The sequence below is a fragment of the Tetrao urogallus genome (assembly GCF_951394365.1).
Source record: "Tetrao urogallus genome assembly, chromosome: 12".
NCBI lineage: Eukaryota > Metazoa > Chordata > Aves > Galliformes > Phasianidae > Tetrao > Tetrao urogallus.
Genome location: NC_136825.1, coordinates 17,453,005 through 17,466,501, shown reverse-complemented (window position 1 = coordinate 17,466,501; position 13,497 = coordinate 17,453,005). Strand labels below are relative to the sequence as shown.

General features: G+C 42.5%; 1 protein-coding gene across 1 annotated transcript; it reads right to left on the bottom strand.

The window, feature by feature from the left end:
• Positions 1–549: 549 nt before the first annotated feature.
• On the bottom strand, positions 550–13,041 carry NUTF2 (nuclear transport factor 2; the record flags this gene model as incomplete). Its single annotated transcript, XM_079541498.1, has 4 exons — positions 550–663; positions 7,976–8,074; positions 11,618–11,689; positions 12,943–13,041. 4 exons carry the CDS (start codon positions 13,039–13,041, stop codon positions 550–552), a joined length of 384 nt encoding a protein of 127 aa, XP_079397624.1.
• Between the last annotated feature and the right edge of the window lie 456 nt (positions 13,042–13,497).

Here is a 13,497-nt window from a genome sequence, read left to right as displayed (position 1 = left end):
GATGCTGTTTTACTAGGCTTTGCTGGGAAAACCATCAAGCACTCTTTCAGTTCAAGTTCCAGGTTCACAAACATTTCCCCCCCAGGCAGACAAGCACCCAAACTAAACTCATATCCAACTCATTAAAGCTATTTAAACTGTTAAGAAAAAATCGTATGTTTTTATTGTGTAATGTAGCATTGAAACGTCTGAACAAATCGGTATCTGGGCTGTACAGGCTGCTGTTCTTTCAATTCTTTGGGTTATAGAGCATCTTGTCAGTACATAAACAACAACCTTTTGCATTTTAAATTCTTTCCGAGGCATGCTGGTACAACACAAATTTCTCTTGTCAAATGCAGCTAACTAACTTCCAAACATCATGCACAAGGAACTCATCTAGTGACAATGTAAACTCAGCAGAAGGGCAGGTCACAGCTCTTGCTTGCTCACGCTCTGCAGTGCTGCAGGTTTGTGTATGATATTTGGAATGTTCTGTGAGTGTGAATAGTATCAGTAAGAGGAGAGGAGGAAAAAAAAAAAAAGAACAGGTGCCTCGGGGTCGCCAGCTCAGCCAAAGTTGTGCAATGCTAGCCTGAACATGTCATTGGTGCAAACCCAGGCATCGTTGATGTTCTTTAATAGAAATATCTGGTGGAATCCCATGATAGGATCTTCATCAGCCTGCGGAAAGAAAGGGAAAGTGTTCAAAAGCTCTGTCTTGAGAAATGCATTCCAACACACAGTAAGAAAACATAAAAAGCTAGTGCTAACAGTGACACCGCATGCTGTAAGGTAACTAATACCTCGAGACACTCACACAACCAGGGGTCCCTTTCCAAGTTGCTTTGCAAACACAAACCTAGGGCCCAACGACGGAAATCCTGTGATGCTTTAGAGTTTTCTGGAATAATTACAGACACCTCATTCCAGAAACTTCACAACACCAGTGGAAGCATGCCTGCCTCTCCATGTGGAACCACAGACTTTCTTTGGGCCTTGCCCAAGGAACCAAGTGTAAGAAGACACGTTTTCAAATTAGGTTGTAACTGCTGTAGTTTGGATTGGACCTCAGAAGAGATTTTCTCTAGAAGCCAACAGCAACAGTGCTGCCTGAATTCTCTGTGTAACAATCTCAGCTTTTGAAACGTTTCCCAGAGCAGGTACAGCTGCCCAGCAATAATGCTTCCTGCTGCCATTTCCAGGACCAACTCTGAAATGGTAGCTGTAGCTGCAAGGAGGTGTTGAAAAGCACAGAGAATCTTTCCAGTGGTGCCTTACCTTCTGTCTTTGCCAATTCAGCTCTGTGCTTACAGGAATGAGGGACTACAGAAGTAGGAGTATCAACAGTACTGAATTGAATAGGACTATAGGGAGGCTAGTTCTCCAATCGAATGCTTACCAGTCTCAGAGACACTATACAGCCTCAGTATGAAGTGGAAATCACTACAGGATTTAGTCTGAACAATCCACAGGATCTAGTAACAAAACAATTCCCTTACACTGACCATGCTGTATTCAAGTCAGCCTTTTTGGAGGATTTTAAGCTTTCAGAATGAGAAGGGGGAAAAAGCATGAAAAGAAATATTGGAAAAGCAACAGCCAGAGGAGCACATGAAACAAACTGTCAAAATGCTGAATGTTGACTCTCAGTGGTCTAGCTGTCTAGCAAGAAAAGCAAATGAAAAGATTAAAGAAAGAGAACTGGTATCTATAAACATCTTTTCAAAAATGTAAAACGTATGTAGATGAAAAACTGTCTGAGGAATAAAGACAACTCTGAGGAGCAGCTTGCTAAGAACAGCAACCACATCACAGAGCAGGAAGCCTGCCACAGCACTCATAGCATCAGTGTGGATAGGATAGCAGTGTGGGACTGAAGCACAGTAAGAAAATTCGAATCTAAAACCAACTGCAGGGATTTCATAGCAACAACTAGCAAAAAAATGGTACGTGATATGCAGTGTCAGGAAATATATCCATGTGGGATGTATTTTCAAGTACATCCAGGGAACAAAACCAAAAAGGGTGCTAGATTAGCTGCTATGCCTCAGAAAGTGACACCGAAATTGGTTTTCAGGTGATCCTATGTTGAGCCAGGAGTCACATTTGATCCTTCAGTGTCTCTTCCAGCTCAGAATATGCTACGATCCTGTAACTGCTTGGAAACAGCAGCTCAGAGCTCACCAGCTACCACGACAAAAGTATCAGCAGTTATTAGGAAAGGAACAGAGACCAAAGCCCATAATTATGCAAACACAAGCACACAGAGCACCCACATACCAAATCCTGCATGCATTTCTTACATTAAAAAAAAGAGAAAAGGTAGAATAAGGGAAGGCCAGGGAAGGGTAAGCTACCAAGCTTGCTACTGAAGAAAGTAAACTGAGAATGAGCCTAGCTTGCAAAGAAAAAAAAAAAAAAAGAAAAGAAAAAAAGTGATCAAGTGGGAGAATGGGGAAGATAAACTACTACCAAAAAAATCACAGAGTGAGTGAGGAATCTGGTGCCCTACAGGCAGCAGAAGTATCAGTGAGTCCAAGCTGAAATAATGAAAGAAAAATCATCAAGACAAGTGCTAATAAAGCCACAGTTCAACAGCAGGATGAACTGAGCAGCTTTCTGTCGTGCTGACATAAGCCTTCTTTCACACTGGGCAGAGGCTCCACAGTAATTAACACAAAGCAAACACAGCAATTGTGCTGAATTAGACTGGCTGTCCATCTTGTTCATTAGCACATATGACAGCAGTCACAGCAATTATTTCAGGGGAATTACCATCATTATGTCTATCTAGAAAGATGCTTGCATGTCCATCCAGAGGAGGCGCCCCGTGTGCTGAAGTCTGGGAGTGCAATGTCATCTCTGGCTTTTCCCAGGTACCAGACATGATGCTTAAATCCCAGTAAGGTCTTGCTACTCATTTTACACTGCACACACTGGAATCTTTAAGAAAGTGGAGCACTTCAAAGTTTGAAATGCAACCTTGTATTTGATAGCACTTTATTAACGTAGCCTTTTTTGACCAAGCCAGAATCGAGTTCAGGTTCATTTCAGCTCCCCTCTAATGGCTTCATTTAAACCACCAGGCAGAATCTTACCAGCTTGACCAAGTATTAATTACAGCTATTAGTAAGCATTTTGCATACTCGCAGTTGCCCTCTGGTCTCCTCTGAAGTCACCAAGGCACCTACCAGAAGATGCTGACGTAGTGCTCACCAAATCTGAGCTTATTCATTACTGACATGAGTGTACCTCTACAAAAACAGATCACTAACAGCCTGGTGTACAGCAGGTTTTCTCCACATGTGGTAAGCACAGCTACACCCCAGCTGGCAGCACTTTGGCTTGAGGGGAAGTTCTTCTTCATATTCTTCTACATATGCTATGTAATTCAGGACTGGACATGTGAAAAAAGATAAAGAGTTCTTCCTTAAACAGCTGCTCTTCTGCACATTGCTAATTCCCACAATAAGGTCACATACTGTTGTTTTCTTTATTCATTTAATGTCATGTCTTCATAGACTAGGGGAGCAATATTCTCTAAGAACAAGGAAAACCTTCAACTACATCTAGATTAAATGAAATGATTTATAGTCAGTCTGTTCTTAAAATTCTGAATACGTGCTGTTAATAGCCAAGACCCACAGCCAAGATACTTGAGATGCTCCACAAGGCACACACTAATCCAGGCCCAATTTATGTGAGATCTGAATCACAGCTCAAGTAACCTCACTGAAACATTTTATCCTTACTTTCCCCTCCAAATTCATCCGTGTCCAACTCAAAATTTGCATTTCAGATGTGAGCACACACTTTAAATACGTGGGTTTTGTTTTTCCTTTTATTTTATTCCCTATAGCTTCAACACTTTCATGACATCCTTGACTATGTCAGAGAATCAGACTGGAAGGATCCTCTGATTTCCAGTGCAGCCTCAGACTTGAGCAGGACTACCAGCAGCGCTGCACCAGACCCAGCTTCGTCCAGCAGCGCCCTCCATGCATGAGCATTTCACAATGTGTCCAGGCAACATTTCTCGGGGTTCTAATCCTTCTGGTATGTTGCCCCTTGTGTCAAGTCTGAACCTCCCAAGCTGTGGTTTGCAATCACTGTCCTTTGTTACATTGCCTGGCACCACCAAGAGTCTGCTTCAGGTCAGTGGAGATACTGAACTTCCAGTCATTAGCAGAAGTACCACACTACTTTACATCTACATGGCAGGTACACAGCCCTCAGTCACCTCCTCTCCAGGCTCAAACTCTCTGTTGATCTTGGCAGCTTTTCGACCTCTTCCAGTAGTTCCTACATCCCTGCTGATCTTGAGGCTTGCAAACTGCAGGAAATCCTGAGTCACATCACAGTGTTAGATGCTACACTACCTTGTCATTCAAGCGCAGCTGCCAAAGAATATTTTCACTAGTCCAAAAAAAAAAAAAAAAAAACAAAAAACAAAAAACAACAAAAAAAAATCTCATCTGGAAAGAAAGAATTTTAGTCTCCTTTCATCAGCACCCCACAGAAAGTATTAAATGAAGTGCATACTTGCAGCTACCTTTGTTTTGAGGGAGAGACTAGGAACTAGAGAACAGATTTTTTTCAGATGTTAGGCCTCATTTAACAGGCTTTAAGCAATGCTTTGAAGTAGCCAACATGCACTGCAAAACCATCCAGTGATTTGGGTTACCAATTTCCCTTCCCTTTCGAGAAAAAGGGGCACTGCATAATAGTTAGTTATTCACATTAATTCCGTAACACTTCAAAATTCACACTCAGAGCTGCAGATTTTCCACACTGCTCTGAGAATGTGCAAGCCACAGCCATGCTTCTCAGCCACCACGAGCTCAGCTGACAGAGAGCCAGAAGAAGGCACTCCTTACTCAACCAGGACAGTGAGGACTGCAGGGAGCAGAGGTAAGGCAGAGGTTACACGTTGTGGAGGGCTAGCCTGAAGACTTCATTGGTGCACACCCAGGCACCTTGAATATTTTTCAACAAAAACGTTTGTTGGAAGCCTAGAACCTGGTCATCATCTGCCTAAGCGTGACAGGAGAAATATATTACTAGGTGAAGCACACTGGAAATACTGGGTAACATGCTGGAGGAACACAGAACTAGCATCACAACAAAAGAAACTTACTCCTGAAGGCTTAAACTGATGCTCAATCTTAATAGTTAAAGCAAGCAAGCACGCATAATGAACAGCAATAAAAAGCTAGGAGAGCAGAACTGAAATAGGTGGAGACACATTTATTACCCATCCACAGGTTTGAAAACATTACTGCCCATCTCAGCATCAACTAGAGAGAATCTTGCACGCTCACTTGATAATATACTTTCTGATAAAAGCTCTGTGTTTTTTCTGCCAGAGTCTGACCCTCACTACAGGCATCATTCACCCCACTCAGATGCACTCTGTCACACTCTAATGTCTTCTCCTAGAAGCTGTTGTGTCCACTCCCCTTCAGTTCACACTGCTCCAGAAGATATTCTATGTTTACAGGTCATACCAATATCAGCATGCAAGGCTGCAGACTGGAGCAGCACAGAGGCAGACTCAAGCCTGACTTTGACACAGTGCAGTTGTGGTTACAACTGACCACAGTTAAACCCCACTCCAAAGTGATTTAAACCCCACTCCAAGAGATTTAAAGCATAATAATGCACGTTTTCCCAAGGCATAATGCTGTGGTAAAGGAAGTAGAGTTTGACAAGTGGACTTTGGCCTGATGAATTCTTCAGAACCATTCTTGCTAGGAGAGCCAAGGCTTTATAACAATTTGGTAGCAGCTCACTCCACAATGTATGAAGGAAAAACAAGGTTTTACTTTTCATTCATTTTGAAGTTTTTCCCCCTAAAACCAAACAAGATGAAAATACAATGGCTTAAGCTGACATGCCCAGCTCCCTTGCAGTGAGTCTTCACTGAACTTCTCAGATTAGCCATTCAATCAGCTGTGGCCTCTGAAAACCCACCGAAGCATCACACCAAGAAGGACCACTCAGAAAAAGCATGCTGCAGGTCCTTCAGCCCAGTTACTTTCCTGCAAGATCCTTCACTACATAAAACAACGCAGGTTTTGCAAACAGAGAATTCAAAAGTATATGCACTGAGCTTTCAAGGATTTGGTTGAGTTGTGTGAACAGGAAAACTGAAGAGATGTTTTTTTTCCCCTTCAAATGCAGGTACTAACCGTCCTTAATGTCTTTTCTCTTGTGCAGAACAGCCACACCATTAAGGTAACTTTTTAGTAAAGGTAAGTGTGCAGCTCTGTGTTTTTGTCTACAGCATTCCCTGTTCAATACAAACTACAGATGGGTTGAGTTACTCACCAGCTCTAAGTTACTTACCGAGCCCTGCTGCTCAGCCACCTTATCTACAACAGCACTAAGGTGTACTAAAGCGATTGCTAGCATGCATGCACAAGAAAAAGCATTTGCTAAGTATGACAAACAGCTTCATGTACTGACAAGAGTGGTTACTATATGCATCACGTGAGAGACTTGCTGAGTATTTGCCCATCTGTAGTTGAGGATCACAGTGGTCTTGCTGAACACTTCCCTCAGTGAGGAACAGCATCTCTGAGCATTAAACCACACATTTTTGTATCAGCTCTGATCCACTTGGTGATTACACAGTAAGCTTGAAAACATGACAGTGCACAACCAGAGGCAGCTGTGAGTGGCCCAAGACACTGACCTAAAAGGAGCCTTGGTTACATCACTGAGTTTTGTGCACACCCAGGCATCAGACATCAGGTGAGCTCAGCATGTCTCACCTCACAGCTGCCCTGCAATGCAGTGCTTTCTGGGAGCACGCACGGTTCTTTCCTCAATCGAGTATGGGCAAGCAGGGGGGAGCAACAAGAAAGCTGGAAACTCACAGCTAGGAAGCAAGAGCACCTTTAAGGAGAGCCAAAGCCATCTGTGTTAGGCTTAGAAGTGGATGCCCAAAAAAATGTTTGCTAGGCAAACAGATTTAAGCTTTCAGTCCTAGGTTTGCTTAACAGTACACTCTCTTGAAGTCTGAAGGTTAACAGAAGTGCCATTTAAAGTTAAAAGGACAAGGAAGCCTAAATAGCTATTTTAAGAGAAACAGGGCCCAAAGCAACTCTAAAGGTTGCATGGCTTTGGAGTCCTGATTTGACAGCTTGGCTGGACCAACCTCCAGCAAATCTTGTTCTGATAATTATAACTATGGTGATTTCACACTTTTAAAATAAAACATTGCCCACTGAGTGCAAGTTCTTAAATACAAGGTATTTTTGCAGATTCTAAGACAACCTCTTTCATTAAGTAGTATCATTAACTTGCATCATAACACACCAGGGCTGCAGACATTTCTTCAAAAGAAGATGAGATTGAGCAAGCTCATGCAGCTCAGTACTGCAACTTAAACAGCAGGGTAACCATACTACAGCTGAAAACTATTCTGGCTTTTCTTCACAAGAAATTCTTTCAGCAAGAAGTGTGTGAACTCTGAGGGAACATTCCCACTGCTTCTGCCTACCAAGGTTAACACCAGGATTACAGATTTGTACTTTAAGAGAGCAAAAACGTGTGGTCTTACTGAAGAGTTGTCAAATAATAAAAGGTGTATACTACCACAGCTAAAAGTGTTATAGAATATTCTATTAGAGATGCTTTTGTTGTCCAGGAACAGCATAGCGATGCTTCTGAGTGCAACTAAAATCTTACAGCAGAATAATTGATGCTTCTTGAGCCCCTGTGATACCTGTGTGCATAATGTAGTAGAACCTCAGCATCTTGCTGGATGTGAGCCAACGACTGCCAAATTACAGGTGATTTAACCTACTGCAGGCTATCTGAAGTACTTTCTTGATAAACTTGAACAGCAGAATGACATCCCAGTGCAACCTTACCAGAATTCCTTCCCCATTGGAGAGAGTATTTGTTTTCAGAACTTGGATGATTTAGTATCCCGCAAAAAACCCAAGATATAAGCATTTGTTACTGCTGAATGGAAAGTGTTTACCTTAAGCTGTCCCACTACCATACTGAGTATACAGCTGTCAGGTGTAGGCTGGTGGTCTTGTGCTGTGATGCTGTGTTGTATTTTTTGGAAAGGAAGGCTCTGTAATGAAAAGGGAAAAACAAACAGTCATTGCATTACTGAACTCACAAGACACAAATCCAACATTATGAAGTATTAGATTTTAGCAGTACTGTACAGAGAGCTTTTGCAACTCAACACTACTCAGCTGGGTGGATCATAACAGTTACTTCATGTCATGGTGCTTTAAAAGTAGGTATGCCACTACAGTCATTAATTAGTATCTTTTTCTTGTCTAATTGCACGGCCTCAAGAGCTTTACTTCATCTGAAAGCTGGAAGTTCACATGAGGAAAGCAGAAAGCTCTGCTCTGCATAATAATAAAAGAGCATATGATCTAACACACAGGGCTTACCATATAAATCCAAACATGCTTTTCCTCAAAGTGGTTATTAATAGGAACAGAGACTGACCAAGAACTTGCATTCAAGACCTGAATTTCTCATCTCTACCTTTTCTGTTTGATTTTTTTTTTTCCCTTGATGTTAGCAACTGAAGAGAATCAGAACAGCAACTGGCAACATCTTTGCCATGAGCCAGACAGGACAGCAAAAGCACATACATTGAGAAGAAAAAAAGGTGGAGTTAGAAGTGGCAAGGTACATACACTGAGAAACACCAGCCAGTGAGGAGTGATCCCCTTTTTTTTTCAGTTTGACCACATTCACATGCTAACCACCCATGACTCCAACTAGCAAACTTGCAAACAGTTTGGCTTTCTAAGAGTTCTGATGGAGCTCTAGGCAAGAACGTGGCTGATACCTAAACTTAACGCAGGAAAGCAGCATGCAGTCACTCAAACAAGTAGGATGTACCAACTTCACTCAATCCTTCTGATTTTTAAGAGGCTTAAGACAGACCCAAATGTGCCCTTTGATAAGTTCTGCATTACCCTCGAGCACAAAGAGCATGAAAGACTTCCTAGGAGGCAGAAATGAGAAGACAGGAGTGCTACCAGCAATAACATGAACTACCAACTTGGCCCTACAAATATAAGGTTTTAGGAAGCATACCAGGAAACTAAATCCTTGGCTAAGAGAGAACACAACTGAGGAAGGACGAGGAGGGAACTTACTTCAAGGGGAACAAAATAAGCATACAGAGCAGCCCTCCAATTGCAGAGAGACACTATTCAAGAAAAGCCCTGAATAAAGCCTCCAGTATTTCCTCTTGGCTGGGTTAATGATGTCAAACTACCATGAATTGGAAAAATGAGTCTGCTGCTTTGCAGAACGTTTTCCAAGGTCACCATCCTGAACTTGAATGTGTAATGTGCATGCCCAGCCTGCACAAGCATAGGCTGGGACATCACACACCCATCCTTCGACAAATGAAAGTATTACAAAACTCAGTCTGGCCTCAGCACAACAGCTACGTGTTAAGCAGGTGCTGCAACAGTCCTGTCGGGCACAGTGGTGCCTGTTCAAAGACAGCTGACTGACCCTTGTCAGAGAAAAAGGGCTCTAATGGTTGGGCAGCCAAACAAGCTATTCCTCCTTGAATACAGTGACTGGACTGAGTAAGGTCAGCCAAAATCACCAATATTTAAGATTAAGGGAAACTACCTCAAAAGATGGTTGCATACAGATACCCACCTGTACCAGAGAGAAGCATTTCTTTACGTGCAGATAAAGTGGCTGATGAATGAAAAGCCACAAGCAAAGCTTTTAGAGTCCTCTGAGAAAGACTCTGGACCTTTCATTATTAGAACTGCAGAAATTCTCCTTCTAAGTCATGAGAAATTCTGCAAGAACAAAGTTTTTTGGGGGTACTTTAAACTCAGCTCTGGTTGCAGACTAAGCAGGAAGCAGGAGAAGCTACCTGCTACACAGCATCCACCCTTGATTTCCTCTGATGGACCTCTATTTCCTACCACAATTGCAAGCACTACTCCTACTTTATGAGATGCACAGCCTGAGAAGCCTACTACATGCAATAAGCTAAATTAGGCCTTACTGGCAGAGATTTTGGATAGGCTTGGTTAATGCAGGAAAACCAAACTCTAGCAGGATTCTTCAAGAGACATGAAGAGATCTCACCAAACACTAAAGCTGGTCTGCAAATGCTCCAGCTTTTTCCCTGCTCCACGAAGCTCCTGGAACTACAGGATTACCCCAAATGCTCAAAGCAAACAGGCACTCTGAGATGATTCTTTCACCCAGCACCAGTTAAGACAGAAGGCATGTGTGTCAGCTCCTACTCTTTAACAAGGGTGCAAGTGCTTGCAAAGCAGTGTCTTTGTGACCTTGCCCAACTGTATCAGCATCATCTGACAGAGCAGGCTTAAAGGTGCTGTAGCTTTGCTATAATACAGCAGAGATCTTGCTGTTAAGAGAAAAACCTGCCTCTTTGTGTTTAGGGCCCAAAGAACACAGGATCACAGAATTGCAAAAGAACTCCAGTGCCAAATCTTCAGCAACATGCCCAACAATGCTCAGACACTCCAGAAGCACAAAGAGAGCAGGTGTACAAATTAGGTTAAAAGAGCAAACAAAACCCACATAGCTCAGTGCTGACAGCTACAGAGCAAGAGTCAGGGTAAGATGCTGCAGTCCCAAAACAAGCCATGGTAGGGGAGGGCACAGAATTATCTTACTGCATTTCTTCCTTAAAGGAATTTAAGCAGATGGATGTAATCAAAATACTTCCTTGGGGAAAAGAAATATGCCTCCATTCACCAAGCAAGACTGTGCAGCCAGCACGTGAACGCACAGAGTCCAACTCCCACCACAAAAAGGTAAGATGAAAAGATGATAGAACACTCAGATGGGAAAGAGGCTGATCTGCACTGGACCAGATCCAATGCAGCAGCCTGAGATGCTAGAGCCAGGCAAATTTTAGCTGGTTGGGTGTCTAATTGGCTGCCTAAGGAACACTGAGTAAACAAGCAACTCTAGAACATGGTTATCTCCTCACTCCTCATCTAGAAGTGAGTTGCAAGCTGTACTATTTCTGAGGTGCGTGGCTTTCTCAAAAGCAACGCAGGCACCTAAAACTCAAAGCTAAGAGTAAATCTCAGCCTTTACATCTCAGTTAAAGACACCTTGGATGAAAGCACTGATCCCAAAATACAAGAGGAAGAGCTGTGTAACAACACACGTGGAAAAACAACAAAGATTTTCTTCTCAAAGTGCAAGCCTGAAACTGTCACATTGTTTGACATACCATGCCCTGAGCAGAACATCAGAGCTATAAAGCACATGCTCCACATATCTTGCAAGAGAAAAAGTTTCTGATCCCACAGCTTATAAGCAGACTCATTTTTATAGAAAAGGCATATCTCAAAAAGATAAAACTTCTCCAAGTTTAACTAGAAACATGGATGGAGAGTTTCAGTCTGGTAAGTTACAAAATACTTTCCTTTGACTTGATGCAAGAAGAAACAGTGACTTCACAGCACTGCAACATAACTGTAACTACCCATACCAGAAAAGCCAAGGTATGCTGCACTGAGGGAAACCCAGGTTCTTCACTCTAGAACCTAAATCACACTTTTAAGAGGCAGCTCATTAGCAGTCTACAGCATTGTTTCCCCAAAACATTCAAGAGGGATTAAAGACTTACAGAGAGTTTTTCAACGATAGCTGCTTTGCCCTGGAACTGCTGTCCTTCCCACGTAAGGCATGATGCATCAATCTGAGGGAAAAGGAAAAACAAAGATCATCAGCCTGCTTAAGTAGTGCTTCACAAATCTCATTAAGAGGCTTTGCTTACTTGGTATTTATTCTTAGAATCCAGCTATTTGTAAACTACCTCAAAGGGAGATGGGAAGAAGCCACAAAGAGCAACTGAAATAGTTTAGAACTGTCAGGTGAAAAATCAAGTAGATTAAGTTTCACCACCATGATTCTATCAGCAAAAAAAGTTCCTGGCTCTGGATTTAAGTTAGCTTTCATGAGAAAGTCTAAAAGTATGGACACAAGTCAAGCACACATAGAGAATAAATGAAACCTGATAAAAATGTCTTGTAACGTCACACTTTATTCAACTAAGGTACCAACCTGCATTTCCTATTCACACCCAGCAAAGTGGGATGTGCCTCTAAAGGCTTTCTAACAGATTGCCAGCCCTGTGTGGCACAAAACGATTGAGATGCTTCAGCCTAAAAGCTCCTCCCATGTATGAGAGAGAGAGAGCATGCAGAGCACACTACAGCAGGTGCAACAACAACAGGCAAAAAGCTTCATATTCATGGAACTCCACCAAACACTACATCAGTGAGCTGCATAACACAGCCTGCTCCTGCATAGGTACCTCCACTGAATGCTGATGAAAGGTAAAAAGGCCCCAAGGGCAGAAAAAAAGCACATGAGTTCATTGTATGGATGGCCATGTTTCCAGAATTAATTACCCTGTACTTATTACCAGTCTTCTGAAGATTTGAAGCATTTTAGCAATGGCATGACAGGAACTGCCAAGTGCCTTCATATTTAGAGCTGTGATTAAACATTGGCTACTTGTTTTTCCCTGCTTTATGGGCTTCTCTGTTCACAGCTCCTTTGTCAAAACAGGGCAACAGCTAGCAAACACAAGAATCCAAAGAGCAAATGCTATCAGTGTTGGTACAGACTGCTGAGGTGGGGGGGAAATCAGACAGTGCTCCTACAACTTAAATCCTCCAGAACTTGGTGAAACTTGATATGACTCATTCAGCAAGGGTCAGAAAAACAGGACATGCTGCTGGAAGACTCGTCAGACCTGAGTGCCTTGCTGAAACAGCCCAGCCACTCAGCAGCATTCCTCACCACCAGTAATCACACAGAGCACTCTGAATCTTCTGGAGGCAAAAACTGTAAGTGCAGCAAGTGCAGCTGCACTGACTGATATTCCAAGTCAGGTTAAAACCCACTATCCCACATGAGATGTGACAGGGCATCTTTACTACTTACATATATTGCTCCTAACTGAGTCCTGTCTGCATCAAAAAGCTGGTAGTAATGTTGTACGAAGCTGGACCCAATCTGCTCCCAGATAGGCTTGTCTCCCATTCTGAATCCTCACCTACAGCTGGTGACTGTAAAACAAAACAAGGAATTATCAGAAAGAGCAATTGCATAAACAAGAATAACACGTGGCTGAAGCACCAGTGGACACAGACTCCCTCAGCTGGCCAAAATCCTTCTTTAGGAAAAGGACAAACACCACCTCAGCATCCCAGACTTCTGTGAAATAAGTCCTGGGCACCAAATGGTTTTATTCTGTATGAGAGCAGTCAGTGATTTCTAGTGCTGTTTCAGTGGAAGGTCAACTCACAGAAGCAGAAAATAAGAACCAAAGTGAGTAAATGTTACTGCCTCACATTCACAGATTTCAAAAATGTCACCATCTGAAAAAGTTGGCCAGCTGCTGCTATTCTGACTCGATCTCATTCATTGTTAACAACACAAGTGTTACCAATGATTGTCTGCAAGGCTTATAGCACTTCTTTACCTATTCAGCCTCTG